Below are 19,195 nucleotides of genomic sequence, written 5' to 3'. Positions count from 1 at the left end.
CTGGCTCGAAACAGTTGCTTTTGAGTTATCTTTTCATTTTACCCAGGGAAAGGTGAACATTTTATGTGCATGTAAAATTCAGGCAAAAAAATTTATTTAATCATCCATCCAAAACCCCACCACTGGAAACAAACTCTGTGAACTCAGCGTTCACCCAGAGGCAAGTACTATTACAGTCTCCTGCCGCCCAGCCCTGGCCTGGTACTTGTGAATGCCTCATAAACACATTTGCTTTTTACAAATCAAACGATACAAGATACAAACCTGCCTGCATTGATCTACCCAAGCATGAAACATTCTGGATGAGTTCATCTTTTTTCATCTTTTCTGTTTATTTCTCAATTTGTATTTTATATCCTTTGTCTACTTTTGTATTGGATGTTATTTTTTTCTCTCATTTAAGAACACTTTGTATGTCTATATACTTTAATGTCATTCAAATAATTATGTATTAAATTTTCTTAGTTTGCCCTTTCCTACTTATTTGAATACTTTTACTTGCTACAGATACTCTCTGGGAATATTCTCTCTCTCTCTCTCTCTCTCTCTCTCTCTCTCTCTCTCTCTCTCTCTCTTCCTCCCTCCCTCCCTCCCTCCCTCCCTCCCTCTCTCCCTCCCTCTCTCTCCCTCCCTCTCCCCTCTTTCTCCCTCTCCCCTTCTCTGTCTCTGTGTGTGTGTCTGTCTTGCTGTCTGTCTCTTTGCTTTTATGAAAACTTAGGGGATTTTTCTCCATCCTGACTTCCATTAATCACTACCTCCCAAGAGAGCTCATGATGTAGTTCAGTGATGGGAGGTGATGGAGAATAAGACCATACTGCTTACTAGGTGCCAGGACCCGCCTTTTGAGGAACAGGAAACCAAGGGAGAGGCTAGGTGACCTGCTGTAGTTAAGGGGCAGGAGCAAGGTTTAGCCTCACAGACGAACATGTGCATGAACATGGCCCTTTCCTGGTTTGCCTGCCCTCTTCTCTGGAGACTTCCTCTTGCCCTCAGCTCCCTGCTGGCCTGCCTCTCCCCTACCCACTGGTGCAGCAGCTGCTGGTTTCCCTCCCCTCAACTCTGGAACCCCCTCTCTGCTGTTGCTTGGTTGGCTCTCACTTTTAAGTCAAAGGTCCCTTGTGCATTGTATCCTCTGTCCTTCTGCTTTCTTGTTTATGCCCCTACCTTTGCCCCTGTTAAGTGGCTCATCAACACCTCCCTTGGCTCTGAGTCCAGCATGCCTGCATTCTCCTTTCCCATCTCCTCCCCAGACTCCACATCCCTCTGCTCGGTCATCCGAAATATGTGCATCTTCTTGTGTACAGAGACTGACAATTCCAGCCATGTTGATTTCAGAAAGGCAGACAACTGTTAGTGACCACTGACCAGTCCTCACACTTTGACCCTACTTTGAGACCAGTCCTTGACTCAGGCTTGATCTTGGACAGAGAGGCTTCAGTGCTTGGGTTGACAAGCTTTTGTTGGTTCTTGTGGACAAGGTGGACACAGTGGGGCAGGATGCAGACAAATCACTTCAAGTATTGGCCAGTGAAGAGAGTGAGTGTGTGGAAATTATTGCTCTGCCTGAGCAGTCTTCGCGTGTCTGTTCACCATCAGACCACAACCCTATAGAATGAGTCTTTCTATGGTGGACTTACGGTTTTCTAAACACCAGTAGAGTGAAAACAATCACTACATGTTTAATAGCGGGAGAACCAAAAGAATACAGAAAAGAAAGCAAACTCCCATGGTCCCATGTGGTTGACACTCCCTGCCATTGCTAGGGCTCATTTTCATGTTACAGATGCAGGAGGTTCAGATGTCCAGACTCAGGGCAAGTAGTGAACGGAGCACCCAAGCCTTTCTCTTCTCCTTCCAAGGCCTGGTCTCCAAATGTCTGTTAGCCTGCCATGCTTCCCCGTGACTTCCAGGCCGCCATTCTGAGAAGGACGCTGAAATGAACATCTTTGCTTTCCCATGAAACAAATCTTGACAAGTAGAAAGAACTTCCAGTCTGGGGCTACGCCTCTGTCTCAGTGGGTCCCTCGTGCCTGTGAAGTCCGTGGAGGAGGCAAGTCCTCCACGCTTCAGAAGTGTTAAGTCTGAGCTCTGCTTCGAGGGGCAGAGAGTGAAAGGGAGAAGGCACACCCCCTAAAAGACGGGAAGATGCTTTACAATATAAAAGGCCAGGGACCTCCCCATTGCCACCAACAGTATAGACTGTGCCTGGCAGAGTTTTAACTGTATGTGTGCGCAGCACGTGTACCTATAGCTGTCCGCATGCCGCCCGCTGGAGTAAGTTCTTCATAACCACATTTACACAAGACGTGTGCTCGGACTTCACTTACCCAAGAAGCTGTAACTAGTTCGGAATATCCTGTGGCGGTCTGGCTGTTCACACAGAGTTCATCTGTAAACAAATTAGAACAGTCACACACAGCTGGTGCCTTCCTGGGTTCATTGATTTTTGCTTCAGCAGTTGATTCTTTGAGGTACAGGCACCAGCAACCAGGTGGGGGCTGGAGGGGTTACACAGCAGCCTCCACATCACTGGCAGATCTTCCCCCCTCTACCCCCTGGGAGCTTTGTAAGTAGCAGTTATTTTTCCCCTCTCTGTCTGCAGAGCCTGCAAGAGTGGAGAAAGGTGGGTCTTGCCAGTGCTGAGGTGTTCTGGATGCAGATAGAGTTGGTCCCCCAAAGTGAAACAAAGGCGGTCAGGAGTTTTGTCTTTGGACAGAGGCTCCCGAAGCCACAGATGTTCCCTTTTCCCCCTTCAGCAGGAAGACCCTCACAGGAGGAGGAAGCTTCAGGAGAAGAGAGAAGGAAGCACGCCGGCTCTCAACTGGAATAAAAACCGAACATGTAGAAAACACAAGAAAAGGGGTGCTGCTCAGGCCTCCAGGTACGTCACATCTGCAACCCCTTACCAACCAGTTTAAGCTAGATTTCCATTTCACTTCAGTCTTTTGTTTCTGTGAGGTTGGGTAGGCAATATAGCATAGTGCATCGTATTCAGACCGAAATGAATTGCGGAATTAACACATTTTCTTGTAATCTTACTCCTTAAAAATACTGTAAGGTGACCTTTTAAGACTTTGATTTTTATCTGTCCCTTATAAAATGCTAAAAGCTGTGGGAAATTTTTAGAGGAAAGACCTGAGCTGTCCCTGATTCTGCTTACACTTCTGTGGAGAAGGGGCTGGAGAAAGCCCTGGCTGGCGTAGGCACATGCACTTGAACACACCCACCACCCAGCCAAGGAGTAAGATGGTATAGTCCCGATTCCTCTGACCTTCCCTTTAACACTGTGTGTTCATTCTGACTCCACACCCACCCAGCAGAGGTGGCTTTTGAGGTCAGGGTTCATCGTAGACGCCCAGCACACCACTCATGTATGCTGGGGCCTTGGCCACACAGTCCCCTTTCTTTCCTTAGCTACAAGCAGGCTTTTCCAGTCCCCCAGTCCCCTTGTCTGAACTGTGTTCCAGTACAGTGCTCTAAGTTTCTGTAGAAAACTCCATTCCAAGATCCTGGCACCTGTCCTCAGCAGTCCCTGAATAGCGTGACAGCCATGTCTGGCCGCCTCTCTTCCCCGTGCAGGCTTTTCTTTCGAATCCTGCCATCTAGAGACATCACCACCATGGGAGCTTGGCTAGGTGTTTCAGTGTGTTGTTGTCAAGGTTCTTCAGCTTGCACATTTGAGTGGGAATGAGGTTCCACTGTGCTACAGTCATGCATTCTGAGGGCTCAGAGCACCCAGGCAGGCTGCCACCGAGCTCAGAGGACCCAGGCAGGCTGCCACCGAGCTCAGCACTGAAGAAGGCTGCCACCGAGCTCGTAGGCCATGGTTCAGCATTGTCACATCTCACAGGTCATAGTCTGTATTCCTCTAAGACAGTCAAGTGGTAATCCCAGGGTAGCTTTCTGGCTCTGATCTATACCTAATTCACACCAGCAGTCAGCACAGTGGAAATAAACATGTTACATACCATCCTTTATGGATATTTGCTAGAGAGCTAGAGTGCAATGTCCTGTATAGAAACATCAGGGCTTTCTGCATTCTCTATGTATTTTCATGAACATATATGTATATATATGATAAGAGTACAATGTCACCGATTACATTTTAGGAAACTTCTCAAAGCAGATTTCTGAGATCCAAGCAAATGATTAAATTGTTTACAAGTAACTTGTAAGCAGTCTGTAGCCACCATAATTGAGAACCTGGGAGGTACAGGCAGATGCTGCTGGACTCTTTCTGGGTGCCTTCTTCTGTCCACATACTTTCTGCCTCAACCAGAAACCAGTGACTTCCTGCTCTGCATCTCCCATGTCTGGGCTGCTTTCCTGCCACCCCACACACCTCACAAAGGCACTGCTGTGGCCCATGCAGAGAACTATTTCATTATTCACAGAGTGTTTCTATATTTTTTGTGTGTGCACATATGGGGGTTTATGGTGGAAGTACATGTTAATATGTGTTTGTGTGTGTGCACATATGGGGGGTGGAAGTATATGTTAATGTGGGGTGTGAGCACACATGTGGAGTCCAGAGGCCTATGTGGAGTGTCATCCTCAATCACTTCACCTTACATTTTGAGATCATTCTCACTGAACCTGGAATTAACTCATCTCCCTGGCCAGTGAGCCCCAGGGATGCTTCTGTCTCTGCTGCCCCAGTTCTGGATTTACAGGCTGCTTTGTCTGACTTTTTACATGGGAGTGTTAGGGATTAAACTCTGCTCCACAGACATATTAGCAAATGAGCAATCTTCCTCGCCCAGGCATTTCTATATTTCTACTTAGAAAAGTGTATTGTAATTGTTTCCTTGAGGATTCCATGGCCCTGTAGCAGAGGTGTGGTTTAAGTTAGGGACTTTGGGAGAAGAAACTTACTCTCTGTGGCTGCTGTGCAGAGCACGGTCATTGTTAAGCCAGTGTTTGCAAATGAGAAAGTATATTTAAATGAGCTCTCAGACCTCCTACCAGACACTAAGCAGCAAGCTCACCCACTGAAGATCCAGGAAAACAGGCCAGGAGCCCTGGCTCTGCTCCTGAACTGCCGCCAGGCAGCCTAGAGCAACACTGTGGAATCTGTTCTCACTATAAAACATGAAAATAGGTTAAATATCCCTAAATTCATCCTAATTTAAAATGGCAACCTCTTGGGGATGCAGGAGCGCAGTAAATTGAACTTATGACTTCTGTGTGCTAAACATAGTTCTACCACTGTGCCACACTTCCATCTCCCACATCTTTTAAGGGCCCTCGTTACCCATCATCCTCCTGTGGCACTCAGAGAGGCTTCAACTTGTCCCAGATGCAATTTTCACCTGACAGATCTCAAGCAGAAAGTGTGTTTATGTCATGAGCTGGAGATGTGATCTTTCTCATGGCTCTTCCAGGCCTTCTGAACAGAGTGAACTGAAGCTTGTGTGCAGTGACTTTGAGAGGCCAGAGCCGAGCAGTGACGCCAGAAGCTGGTGTGCCCGGGGCAGCACTGGGGAGATGTGTAAAGCTGGCGTGGAAATTTTGGGCAGCTCCCCTGCACGGAGAGAGGAGGGTACGTAGCACAGAGCTGTGAATGGTTTCCTTGTAATCTGTTCTTTGAAAGTCTTGAGGCTTCGAGAAATATCATGTCAGCTGTCTTTACAGGCCACATAGCTTTTGGCAACTCCAACAGAAAGTTGTCAGGGTTACCTCAGAAAGCACATGCTCTTTTGAACCTGAGCATGGCTGATGGCCCCTGAGGTTCTTCTGTTTCCAACTGTCACTGTGCATACAGTTAAAGGAACAGGGCCAGTATGCACAAGACCTTAGGCAGGGCCCCTGGGGGAAAGGGCAGAGCCAGGTGAGTCGGGGGGTCCCACTTGTAAACTGGTAGTTTCTGCATATGTAGCCCTGTCGTTTCTGGATCAGACTGCTGGTCCACCAGGGGTCTGTTGGGCAATGCCGCATTAGTGAGCGTTGTAGGGGTCACCAGTGTAGAGTAGAATAGTCTATTCAGTACAATGGACTCGATTTTCTTGGTAGACATTTTGCTTGATCCTAGAACCATTTGCATGTGATTCAGTTGTTTTGCAGTGTGAGGCTCACGGCCCATGTGCACGCTAGGCAAGGCTCCTCTACTGAGTTCCACAGAGCCCTGGAACCAGTTCTTAGGTGAAGGTTCTACTGTCTGCCTGCAGGCGGCGCACACTGATGTTTGCTCCAGTCCTGTGGTCGGGTTTTTACTAGCTGAGCAGAGGTGGTGGGCGTGACCTCCCCTTCTCCCCTTGCTACCATTGGCCCTCGTGCGAAGTGCCTCGGTGCAGCACAGCCCCTCTTCTGCCTCTCCAGACAGTTACCACCAGAAGTCTGAGAAGAAGTGTGCAGACAAGTTTTGCTCCGACTCCAGCTCTGACTGTGGCAGCTCCTCAGGCAGCGTGCGGGCCAGCCGGGGCAGCTGGGGCAGCTGGAGCAGCAGCAGCTCCGACTGTGACAGGAAGCCAGTGGTGGATGCACAGCACTTCCTGCTGCCCGGTGAGTCCAGGGCCCTCCTCCTGCCTGCAGCCCATACAAGGTCCAGGGCTACCTTGGCAGAGGACAGAGCAGATGGGCTGCGATGTTGAGAACTTGGTTTGCCTCGGGCTGTCGGCTTCAATCTCTTCCTTTCTCCTCCTGGTCACTGTGGTTACTGATTTCTGTTTCGTTTCTATCTCTGAAACCCTTCAAAGACCTATACATTTGTATGTCTTCTTATTGTGCTAAAATATTTCACAGAACTGACCGTTTTTTTAAACCATTTTTACATGTGCAGAGGGGTGGCACAAAGTCTGTTCATTCCCATTGCTGCACAGCCATCACCACCATCCACCACCAAAACTTTCCAAAATCTTCTGTACTGAGACTCTGTACCCACTAAATAGAAACTCTAATTCCTCTCCAAGAAACGTCTGTTCTCTGACTCTAAGCACTTGCCTGCTTGGTTATCTCAAATGAGTAAGTCGTGGATGATTGTAGACATGCCTGGCTGTCTTCTGTGGAGTCTTGAGATTGTAGATTGTGTTTGGCTGTTGCGTGGACGGTTGTGGCCCATGTATGATTGTCTTATGTGGAACAGATATGATTTTGGATCATGCATGATTATTTTATGTGGGTCAGATATGATTATCTTTTGGTGAATGGTTTATTCCACCCACTTGACTTCCTCGGGACTCATCTATATTACAGAACATGTCAGTTCCCTTCCTTGTTAAGGATTAATGATGTCCCATTATACATGTATAATATCGTTGTTTATTGGATATGTTCATCAGTGGGTAGTTGGTTGCTTTTACTCTTGGCTATTATGAATAAGAAAATAATGCTATTATTGGCACTTTTCCTCCCTTATTTTTGAGAATTTAGTGACAGGAGAGATCAGAGTCATGACTGTATTCCTGTCTCCTGGAATTAATAACTTTTTTTCTGAGTTTACTGTTGTAAACTGTTTGGTGGTTGTTACATTTATGTGCTATTACATGCATGTGTGTTTGGGTGTTTGCATGCACACACCTCAGACTCAACACCCACCATGTTACATGGGTGGAGGTCAGAGGACAACTTGTGGAAGTTGGCCTCTCCTTCCACCCTGCGGGCCCTAAGGGTCAGACTGAGGTCATCCGGTGAGACATCAAGTGCTCTATTACACTCATACACACACACACACACACACACACACACACACACACACACACACACACACTCTAAGGGAGGAAAGCTGTTGGTCATCTACCCACCTTCGCTTCCCAGAGACTCACTATCATGGAGACTCACTATCATGGAGACTCACTATCATGGAGACTCACTATCATGGGAGACTCACTATCATGGAGACTCACTATCATGGAGACTCACTATCATGGAGACTCACTATCATGGAGACTCACTATCATGGAGACTCACTATCATGGAGACTCACTATCATGGAGACTCACTATCATGAACTTTTTAGTCTTTCTTTGTTTCGTTTTATGCTCATGATTCCATCAGAAGGATGGGGACTTGTTTGTTCTTGGCTTGTATAATGAAACACTAGCTCCAAACAGCATCCTGGTTTTCGCTAACGTTTTTCTTAGTCCTGTGTCCGCATCTCTTTGTTGAGTTGTTTTCAACACAATGAAAGGGACATGCAGAGACTCAGTAAAGCTAATTCTGTGTGGCCCTGTGTATGTGGACATGTTCACCGTGGGCCCATGCGTCCTGAGAAATGCAGGCGAGTCTGCTCCCCATCTAGATGTGTGCATGAGGGCTCAAAGCAATCCTTGACAGCCCCCGCACAATGCAGTGTGCTCGGTGGCCGTTCGTGTTTGAGCTCAGGATTTCCCAGAAGCCCAGGGCGCCTGCCACTGTCTGCTGTCTCCTGCCCTCCCCGTTAGGGATGCCTACAACAGAAGCTGGTAGACAGGTGTGGTGAGCCAGGCCTGGGAGCCCAACACTGGTACTCCGGGAGCTGTTCGCAGGGACCACGGCTTTGAGAACAGGAAGCAGGGCTGTGGTATAGCTCTGGCTTAGCAAGAGCAAGGCTCAGGGTTCAAATCCAAGTTCAAACACCAGGAAGGAAGAGCAGGCTGTGAGACGCAGCCCTGGAGAAGGCCTGTCTGTACTCCAGCCCAGGGCCTCAGCATCCTTTCTCTTCCTCCTTGTTCCCACACATCCATTCAGTGTTCCCAGTGCTCCCAGTTTCACCGCCACAGATGAGTGCTGTGTGGCTGTTTGGTAATGCGCTTTAGGTAGGTTGTCTCGGCCTCCATGAACAGACCAGCCCCTTCTTTGGAGAAAGTTTCAGCCTCGTGGAAACAGACTAGGTAAGGGACAGGCTTTTGGCATTTTATTTGAGTAGAAAGGTTTTCATGACTAGAGGCAGCTTGGTTTTGACACACTAGTTTCGCACTTTTTATCGAAGGACCAAGAGTTTGTTAGGCGGCAACACACACGGGGCTTGAAACGAAAGCCCAACTTTGAGAAGACAAGGAAGGGCAGGTTAGCTTGGGAAAAGGGGTGACATTCGAAGAACTACTAATAAATACCATTACTGAAACTATTAATGGTCTTACTATCCTGTGACAGACACGGTCCCCTCTTGATGTCCCGTCTTAGGTCATAGCACAGCAGGAAAACATCCCTAAGATTGGGTCCCCGGCACCCACATAACAGCCGGTGTGGTGGTGGCTTGGAGGGCAGGGCAAGGACAGATTTTTGGAGCTTCTGGGTTTAGTTCCGTGTTCAGGGCCAGGCCCAGTCTAAAACACCAAGCTAGAAATGACAGGGGAAGACAATCAACATTGACCTCTGGCCTCCACACGCATGTGAACATGACACACAAACAAGAAAGATACACAATAACGAGACTGAGTGAACGCGACTGTCAGTTTGATATGAAAAATAAGTCCCTCGTTGGGGGCTACTAGGAACGCCTTCTGCATCTGAACAGACTCTGCAGTTGGATTGATAGTGTGTTGCTTTTGATGCAGGAGTCGGGGCTTCCCCACAGGATTTCCCACAGGAAGCTTCCACCCCCTTGAACCTCTCTCACTACACCTGCGGCCCCACGTAAGTGCTGAGGACCCTCGCTGCCATGGGGGGATGGTCTGCTTTCTCTGCTAGTGAGGTGCGTCTCGGTGCTTTGCTCTCTAGGCCGAACCATGAAAGCCTTTTTAAAGATAATGGAAAGCAAAATGTGGCTGACCGTGATCATCAGAGCTTCTGTGGGGAGTCTCTGGTTTTGCTGTCTTCTCAGCGCTGTGACACACCGGGACGTGTGTGAAGCAGAAAGAGGAACCATCTCCCCAGGGCTAGGACTTGAACTCACTCTGAGCACCAGTGGCTCAGAAAGCCTCCAAGGAACTGGCAGACACATTTACAGTTCTTCTGTGTGATGCTTTGCGCAACATTAGATTAAAAAAAAAAAAAAAAAAAAGATACAGTTGCTCCTAGGTATCATCTGTAGGTTCCAGGACTTACACACACTCCCAACTCTACAAATACTCAAGTCTCTCATATAACATGGATAATGGCATGTGCCTGTAATCCTGGTACTCAGAAGACTGAGGCAGGAGGATTGCCTGTGCTTCATAGTACTAAGGACCAGTCTGGCTAGCCAGTACTACGTGGTGAAACCCTGTCTCAAAATGACAATATTTTCATAGAGCTGTTTATGTCGATCTTCCCATGTACTAGATTACATTGTCTCTAGATTACTGGTAGGGTAATGCAATAGAAATGACTTATAAATTGAGGTCAGACTGCCTTGTTTAGGGAATAATGTCAAGGGAAAATGTGTGTATTTCCAGTACATACTCGGCCTTTATAGGTCTGATTCCACAGTACCTGGCAGTTGCTGTGCAGACCTTCCTCCAGATATTTTCAGGTCACCCCTGGCATGACTGAGGGCCAGCTGCACCTTTCACAGTGAGAGGAATGCAGCACCAGCACTCGAGAGGACAGAGCTTTGCCTTGCAAGACCGCAGGTGTGTGACTGTGTGCAGACGTGGCTGACACAGGAGAAAGCTGTCTGTGGCTGTTGGAGGTAGAAAGCACTGCCGTCTGTACAGGCAGATTGGAAGCTGCAGCCGACCTTCCGGTAGTCCAAATGCTTTGTCCAAGCAAGACATTGTAGTAACCCTCAGTTCTCGCCTGGCTTTGTGAGTCTCTGTGGTTATGCGGGTCTTGGATTTCCTTGTGCAGGAAAGTCATGGTTTCCTGTCCTCCCTTTGCCCACAGAGATGTGAATGGCTTGTCTCAGTTCACAGAGTCTTCCTGTCCCAGTCTTCCTGCTGTGCCCTCAGGTGCTGGAGAAGAGAAAGGTGAGGCTCACTGAGGCAGGCATCAGCCAAGTGCTGTGCATGGCTTCCTGGCTGGGAGCTGGAGAAGGCCCTTCGGGTGGGGGCCTCTCCCCAGCCTTATCTGCTGGCATTAGGTGGACACCTGTGTTGTGGAGGTGCCCCAGCCAACCATTCTGCATCCTTGTTAACCCCCTTGGCTAACAAGCTAAGACTCAGACATTACACAGCCCTTGCCAGAGCCTGCCACTGCACTGAGCTCACTTCTCCAGTAAGATAACAGAAAGCAGGCAGGCATGTGGCCCAAGAGAAGCCAAACTGAGGTGAGGAGCAAGCCAAGACGGTGGGCTTCATGTCCTCACCTGGCCCTCTTCTCCTCAAGGCACCGTGAGGAAGCCCATTAGCTGGGCCCCAGCAGCCTGGCTTCTGAACCAGGACTGAGGCAGAGAGTTGAGCACTCCAGGGAGTAAGACACTGGAGCCTGAGGTGGTCAGAAGGAGTCACTCTCTCCTTGTTTTGTTAGGGTTTCTATGGCTGTGAGGAGACCACTGCGACTCTTATACAGGAAAACATTTAATCAGGGCTGGCTTACAGTTCAGAGGTTGAGCCTATTCACAGTGGCAGTGCAGGCAGACATGCTGCTGGAGGAGCTGAGAGTTCTACATCTTGATCCTCGGGCAGCACAAGGAGTCTGTGTGCCAAGTGGGCATAGCTTGAGCATATATGAGACCTCAGAGCCCACCCCCACTGTGACACACTTCCTCCAACAAGGCCACACCTACTCCAACAAGGCCACACCTTCTAATCATGCCACTCCCTATGCCCAGCATTCAAACACGAGTCCAAGGGGACCATACCTGTTCAAACCACCACACTCCTTCACTATCAGTTCCCAACTTTTCCATTCTCCTCTTCTTAGTCTTCTCTCTCTCTGACTTTTCTCTGGTGGCCTGTTTTATTACGGGACTTATTCCAAATCAGGGTCAAGAATCATGGCAGGATGTGCCTGGTGTGTGCTCTTCATGGCAGCATTAGCTTTGGCATGCATAGTTGTTTCTGTGCCTAGAAATTCTTGACAACCAGAATGCTGCTCAGATGGAGGTGGAGAGTTCCAGGCCAGCCTGAGCTATACAGCAAAGCAAAAGCTGTTCTGTCCATTGGAGAGTTGGGAGGAAAACTTGAGGCTCTGCTGTCTCACAGATGTGCCCTCCACTAGTCAGATCATTGATGGGAACAGATCGTTCCCAGTCATTAATCTATATGACACAGATGTTTCCAATGGAAGAAAATATAGAATCCCGTCGTTTCTGCTTTGCCAAGCCAAGATTTGGGGGAAGCTGGTTCTACTGTCATTTCTGTGAGCTAACAGAGGAAAGGGTTTAATTAATGCTGGGGAACAATTAAAAAACAGCGACAAACTCCGAATACCCAGGGCTGTCATGGCTCAGTAGAAGAGCACAGCTTGGTATGCACAAGGATGACCTGGCTTCCATCCCTACCACCAAAGGCTGGATCTCCCTGGGTGTGTGTGACTCTGCTTTGGTTTTGTCTGTTAGGGTTTCCATGAAACCTGGGGTCCCGGTCTGGGCTTATGTGTGGGTTTTCAGCTGCCTTTACCTGGTACCCAGTAAGAATACAGTTACTTTTTTTTAAATCCCCTCTTGCATTCCTTGGCCATGTCCTACAGTGGTAAAGAAATCCATTGTCTCCTGGTCTAGTGTGGGGACATCGTCTGACCCATTTTGCTGTCCCCTCTCCACATTTGTCCCTGCCCTGCAGAAATGCCTGGGCCTGGGGAGCAGTGTCCTGCACTTGATATGGCGCTGCCTTCACAATGCAAAGCTCATGGCGGTGTTGCTGGTCCTGTCTGCCACTTGCCCTGAGGAGCAGCACACACACCTGCTGGCCAGGCCTGGTGTCCCCAACCACTCACTCCTCATGGCTCACAGTTGCATCTGCTGTTCCTTCTGGCCCAGCTGCCTTCTGCCTCATTCTCGTTATCTGGCTTCCTTGTTACTACAAAAGAGAATAGCGATTCCAGTCCTTCACAAGTTCCTCACCCACATTGGCCCACCATGGAAGACCTCCGCTCTCTCCTGTTACCATCGTCTCTCCAGGGAGGCTCTTGCTCATCCCCTACCCTCCTGCACCTGCCCTCCTGCACCGTCAGTTTCTGTCTGGAGTGAGTCCTTCCCATCAGTACATAAGTGTGCTGTGACCCCTCCCATCTCTGAACACCAGCAGCAGCAGCAGCAGCTATATGCCGCCTCTGGGTGCCCTTCTCTGCCTACTGTTGGGCTTCTCAGCTCCTGTTCCAGAATCCCCCTTAGAGACTCCGTGTTATTGAACGGCAGTTCCCTCTGTCCGTCTCACCCTTGATGTCCTGCAATCCCTGCAATCCGACTTCGCCCCCCACCCTCCCACCCCCAGGCAGGAGTCAGGTACCTGGCATTATTTCCACGGTGACCCGTCCCTGGTCCCTTGAGCTTCAGTCCCCGTGGTTCAGTTGTGGTTCTTGATTCAGTTGTTATCACCCCAGTGTGACCCGGTTCTTAGGAGCCTGAGCCTCGGTGCCTGCTCATCTCTCTCCTGTCACTGGCTCCTCTGCCAGTCTCCTCCACATTTAAAACTTCCAGTCTCGCCTTAGATTCTGACACCTCTCGGATTCCTGTCTTCAGCCTGGGCCTCTCTCCCGAACCTTGGACGAACTTCAGACACGTCTTATAGCCTTCTTCTGTTTTAACACCTTTTCCTGGAGTTCTAGCAGCTTCTGAACACCAAGTACTCAGTTTTCCATTCTCTCTTCCTAACTAGGCCCCAAACCCGTGAGTCAACCTGGACCTTTTCTTTCTTGTGTCTCACACGTTACCCACTTTTCTTTGTTTGTTTTCAAGACAAAGTTTCTCTGTAGTTTTGGAGCCTGTCCTGGATCTCGCTCTGTAGCCCAGGCTGGCCTCGAACTCACAGAGATCCGCCTGGCCCTGCCTCCCGAGTGCTGGGATTACAGGCGTGCGCCACCACCGCCCGGCCCACTGTCTTACTCTAGTCCTGAGCTCTCTCACTGCCTCCTTCCTGGCTGCCCTGCTTCCGCAGTTCTGGTCCTTAGGTAACACTTGCTATCAGTCACTTCCTAACAGGCCTCCTGCTGCTGCTGTCCCCTGTCGCCATGTGCCATTGTGTGTTAAGCATAAATGGGAGCACATGGCTGTCAGAGCTGGGAAGCCCCTGAGACAGGACTCAGTAGAGCCAGGGGCATGAGCAGCAATCTATCAGTTCTTCCTCCATCGCCTCAGAGGTAGCACAGCCCCATGGACTCCTGGTCTCAGGAAACTCAAGTCTTAATAATGGGTGGAATCGTTATCCTCCAGAGCCTGCCATGTGTTAGTGGTGCAGCCACAGGTGGACATCGGCTGTGACCCTTGTGGTGTGGCACAGCCCACTCCCTGGCAGGCAGTGGTGGCCTCATACCAGAAGTATACTCCTTCCTCCAGCTGGTTGTGAAAGCTAGACATGTTATATGCAGTGCAGAGATGGCCTGGCAGTGAAGGCTTAGTCCTCCTAAACTGGCAGCTTTTGTGACAGATTGGGGCCCAGGCTTCCCCAGAGGGATGATCCCTATTTTGTCTTAGATGTTGTGTGGGAGCCTTATTGCATCAGTTTCCCTTAGTGCCAGGTGTCCTGAGCAGCTCCAGAGAGATACCTGAACAAGGTGGCTGTGATGTGGCAGGAGAGGGGACCCAAGTCTTCTCTCCAGCGGCAGGCGTGTCTGCCTGTGGCTCTGCTGGAGCCCCTGTGCTCCACGGCTTTGGCTTAGCAAATGTCTGTGGAAAGATAGTCCAGAATTGGACCCCAGGACTTCTGCTGGCAAGATGTGTATAAACGGGCATGCCCGTGGGGACTTGTGGCCAGCACTCCCAACGCTCACCATCCAGGGCTCTCCTGCCAAAGCACAGTGCCAATCCCAGTCACCCCGAGTCCCTCCCCTGCTTCCTTTCTCCCTTTAGTCTCTGGCTTCCCTCTGTGGAGACCCAGTCACACCCACTTTGGGACCTTCTCAGACTGCTCCAAGCAGGAGCTTCCCAGACATGAATGACTCATTCTGCATCCTCAGTCACATCTCCAACAGAATGTTCCCTCAGTGGAGGCCTGGACCACCCAACTTCAGATTGCCTCGTGAACCTGCCATGTTGCGTTTTCTGCTCACTTGAACATACCTCCCTGTTCTCCTCAGGTCTGTATCCACCTGGAGGCCTGTGGCCTTCCCAGCCAGTGTGTCGGAGTAGCAGCTTCAACTGCCCAGGGGAGAACAGTGCACCGGGTGTGTCCCAGGAGCCTGCCTCCATCCCTGACAGGTAGGCCCCACTGCTCTGATACAGCTCTGCTTGGCCTAAGGCCCTGCAGCTGGAGCTGTTTTGTCTTCCCCATGGATACCAGAACTGTGCCTCGGAGCTGTGTGTTTTCCGCCTTCTGGAGTTACGTTGTGCTGTTAAATGAAGCAGGCACTGTGAGAAACATGAAGTCAGAGCAGTAAGCTGGCAGCCCCATCAGACTTTCCTCTGTAGGTGGAAGGGAGATTCCATACATGGAAAACATTTGAAAATGCTCCTATTTCCTACTCTCTGGCAGGTCTTCATTTCCCATGGCTCATTCTTGAACACACTTATAAATTAAATCGATCAGAGAGCCTGGTATCAGAGAATTGATGCACAGCGGCAGCTGCTTCCGTTCGCCATACAGCATTATGTTATTCAGTCAGGGGACCTGTTACCACAGGATCCACTTGAAGACGTGGCTTAGCTCATTGCAACAGTATTCCTGCCTTTCTGAAATGAGCATCCAGTCTGGAGTGCTCAGTGTCCCAGTCCCAGGCTGTAGTGGTGACTTCCAAGCCGAATGCTGCTTGTGTTCTGAGGACGCTGGGCATTTGATTGGCAGACCTACCATGGTGAAGCCCTTCAGGAATATCCTGAGACACCAAGACCTTGTCTTTCCATGGTGCTGATACAGCTGCAGCCAGGTTCTGTGTCGAGCTAACACATGCGGTTAGGATGGCAGGTTGCCCTTGATCCAGCCAACTCTCCTGCAGGTGGAATGTCATTTGCCAATGACATTGACTCTGACTTGACAAAACACATCGTTTATTTCCCTAAATTGGGGGATTTGCAGATGAGAATGCAGGGCAGTGAAGCGATGGACTCTGTCTTTACCTGATCTCGTGGTGTCCTGTTTTTGAAAGTAGACCTTGTTTTTGCTTGTTTGTTTTTTGTAGCAGCTTCCTTGACTGGAGTGCATCCTGTGAAGGCCAGTTTCCCAGTGTGTACTGCCCGCTGGAACTGAATGATTCCAATGCCTTTCCAGAAGGTAAAGTGACCAATGCCAGTGACACACTTTGATTTTCAGTCAAAGCCAGGGGTGTGTGCACTTAGCGTGGCAACTCATAGTGAACGGACGAGGTGATCCCTCAGGAGGCTGCTACTTGGATCCACTGTGCACGCCGAAAGGGGCAATTTTGAATGACCTACCCCCCCGCCCCAGCAGCCCTCAGCCTGGTATGTGGGGGCTTCTGTGTAACCTTACCTCACTTCGCCCTGTAAATTAGGTGGAACTGAGTCATTTCTATCTCTGTAGCCCTAGCAGGGTAGCTAATCTATTGGTCAGCTGGACACTCATCTTTAGCAGGAGAGTCTCCTATGGGATACAGACTCATTCTTCAGCATGCCCTGACTCTACCCTAGGGGTGTGGGGAGCCCTGCAGAGGGGGGAGGGAAGGGGCCTGGAGCAGGAGTAAGGCATCTTACAGACGCTCAGCCTCAAGTCGTATGCCATACTCAGTAACCTGAGAGTAGGTGAATGTCCGTGATCCCCTGGAAACTGCAGAATACAGTTGGGTCAGGGTTTTTCATACTGGTGCTACCTTGCCCAGCAAGGACTAAGGAAGTCCTGTGTCCAGTGTTCTTTTATTTTTAAATAAAGAAATTTTGTATTCATTTTACATACCAACCACAGATTCCCCCCTCATCCTTCCTCCTGATCCCCACTAATCTCCCCCCGTCAGTCCACCCCCAGGCCCTCCTGAAAAGGTGAGGCCTCCCATGGGGAGTCAGCAGAGCCTGGTACAGTCAGGTGAGGCAGGTCCAAGCCCCTCCTCCCTGCATCAAGGCTGTGTGTGCAAGGTGTCCCACCATAGGTAACAGGCTCCCAAAAGCCTGCTCATGCATCAGAGATAGATCCTGACCCCACTGCCAGGGGCCCCGTAAGCAGACCAAGCTACACAACTGTCTCGACTATGCAGAGGGCCTAGTCCAGTCCCATGGAGGCTCCACAGCTGTTGGTCTAAAGTTCATGAGATCACACTAGCTTAATTGTGTCCAGTGTTTTTGATTCTGACACATGCATTACTGCCATCTTACCACAAGGGGGCGCATTGGTAACTTTCTCCCCAGGATTGTGAGGTTTTTAATGTCTCTTATTTTCTTGGTGATATCTGGAATTACTTGGTTTACAGTGACTATATCAGGCCAGGTGGCACATATGCAGGTTGCCGAGGCTGGAGGGACAGGTAATTAACAAAGTGGAAAGGAACATAGCTAGGTTCCATCACCAGCACTGAGTGTGTTGGGGGCGTTAAGGGTGGGTAAGAATTTTGGACTATCCACTTCTGTAGCAATGGTCTAAGTAAATTGTGTGCACTAGAAATACCCCACGAGGTGAACAAGTACAGACACACTAGCTCTGCCAAGTGGTGTGTCTGCGAACTGTCAGGGATGCGCGGGGGACTCGAATGGTAGGGCTGCCTTCACTGCCCGGTACAGTCAGTTCCAGAAAGCTTCTCATCCAGAGTGAGAACTCAGCACTCCATGAACACGGTCCTCTTCCCATCCCCACAGAAAACATGAATTACACCAATGGCTTCCCCTGCCCCTCGAAAGTCCAGACCGACCTGGTTGGCCACGGCGCTCAGTCTACCTGGAACACTCCAGCCAGCACCCCCACTGCCTGGGAGCATGCCGGTTTCGTCAGCTCTCCGGTGAGTGCTGCCCTTCCCTCTCTCCTTTAGTGCTTCCTAACTCTTGTTCCCAAAGCTGGACCAGCTACCCACTACAGCAGTGAGCTCCCATCAGGCAGAGCCGGTGGGGTTCCATACACAAGAGCAGCCGCAGCCTCGTGAAGTGTGTAATGTGTGGACAGATGGCGGGGACCTGCAGACAGGGGCGGGAAGGCTGTGGAGGCCACGTGAAGCCTGTGTCACAGGCTTCACGTGGCCTCCACAGCCTTCCCGCTGGGCTAGTAGGGATTGCCCAATATGGTTCCTTCTCATGTCATGCCGCACATTTTTGTCACATGAAGGACATTTGGCCGAGTCCTCTGGATTGCAAGTAAATTATTCAATTACATGAAAATTTCATAACCCCCTAAAACAACCCAGAGTGTCCAGGACAGCTGAACAGGTAACTGGGTCGACACGACGTGGCTGTATCCCCTGGGGTGTCTGGTCAGTCTCAGCATCACATCTTGAAAGCCCCTTCTCGATGTTTAAACCTTTTCTCTTTTTTCTTCCTCATTTCCATTTCAGTCCTACCTCACCAGCACCCGAAGTTTGTCTCCCATGTCCGGACTGTTCGGTTCCATCTGGGCCCCACAGAGCGACGTGTATGAAAACTGCTGCCCTGTCAGCCCCACCACAGAACATTCGACCCACATGGAAAACCAGGTCATGTGCAAGGAGTACTACCCGGGCTTCAACCCGTTCCGTGCCTACATGAACCTGGACATATGGACTAGCACAGCCAATCGGAATGCCAACTTTCCCCTGGCCAGAGACTCCAGCTACTGTGGGAATGTGTGAGGGGTTCGAGTCTTGAGCAATGTGAATAAAGGGCCTTGTGTGTTGATTCCTACCGTAAACTGGTTGTTGAGATAGAGGACAACATTGGTGGATATTTTGGCACTTTTATATAAAAATAAATGTTTGTTTGTTTGTTTTTTGTTTTTTTAAATCTGGGTGCTTGTTTTTTGAGCCCTTCATAAATGAGTGTCGGAGACTCAACCTCCCAGGATCATGACCTCCACCATTCCGGAAGGGAACGTGGCTTCTGTCCAAGCATCAGATCCCTGGGGATGCTGCAGAGAATGTGACTTAGTACAGCATGTCTCTGGCAGTCGGGGCTTTGGAAGAGGACCTCGTAGGCCGTCCCCGAAGCCAGTAAGATGAAGGCGGGTGATGGAAACGCTCCAGGAAAGGTGCTGCTCTCTGTGTCCTTGTGGTGACCGTTGTCCTTGTCCCTCTGCTCGGCCAGTCAGTGTTGGACTGCTGGGAAGTGGGCTCCCCTCAGTACTAGTACCTAGGGGAGTTGGCTGCTGGGGGCAAAGCAGCCAGCTCTGAGGTGGCAGCATGTGTTGCTAAGTATATAAAC

The 19,195-nt window shown here is 49.9% G+C and overlaps 1 protein-coding gene across 8 annotated transcripts in view; it reads left to right on the top strand.

The window, feature by feature from the left end:
• Window positions 1–18,778, top strand: part of Tmem131l (transmembrane 131 like) — a 140,882-nt gene extending 122,104 nt beyond the window's left edge. Inside the window, exons 27-35 of one of the 8 annotated variants that reach the window (XM_036190443.1) lie at window positions 2,760–2,881; window positions 5,385–5,542; window positions 6,319–6,501; window positions 9,474–9,552; window positions 10,723–10,805; window positions 15,013–15,133; window positions 16,051–16,142; window positions 17,669–17,808; window positions 18,355–18,778. In XM_036190443.1, coding sequence (XP_036046336.1) covers window positions 2,760–2,881; window positions 5,385–5,542; window positions 6,319–6,501; window positions 9,474–9,552; window positions 10,723–10,805; window positions 15,013–15,133; window positions 16,051–16,142; window positions 17,669–17,808; window positions 18,355–18,627 — 1,251 coding nt within the window. In that variant the 3' untranslated portion in view covers window positions 18,628–18,778. Of the gene's footprint in view, window positions 1–2,756; window positions 2,882–5,384; window positions 5,543–6,318; window positions 6,502–9,473; window positions 9,553–10,722; window positions 10,806–15,012; window positions 15,134–16,050; window positions 16,143–17,668; window positions 17,809–18,354 lie in introns of those variants that run through there. The other 7 variants (XM_036190442.1, XM_036190441.1, XM_036190445.1 and 4 more) reach the window with 7 other exon arrangements.
• Window positions 18,779–19,195: the final 417 nt, after the last annotated feature.

Source organism: Onychomys torridus, chromosome 6, assembly GCF_903995425.1.
Source record: "Onychomys torridus chromosome 6, mOncTor1.1, whole genome shotgun sequence".
NCBI lineage: Eukaryota > Metazoa > Chordata > Mammalia > Rodentia > Cricetidae > Onychomys > Onychomys torridus.
This window is presented reverse-complemented; position numbering and strand designations above follow the sequence as displayed.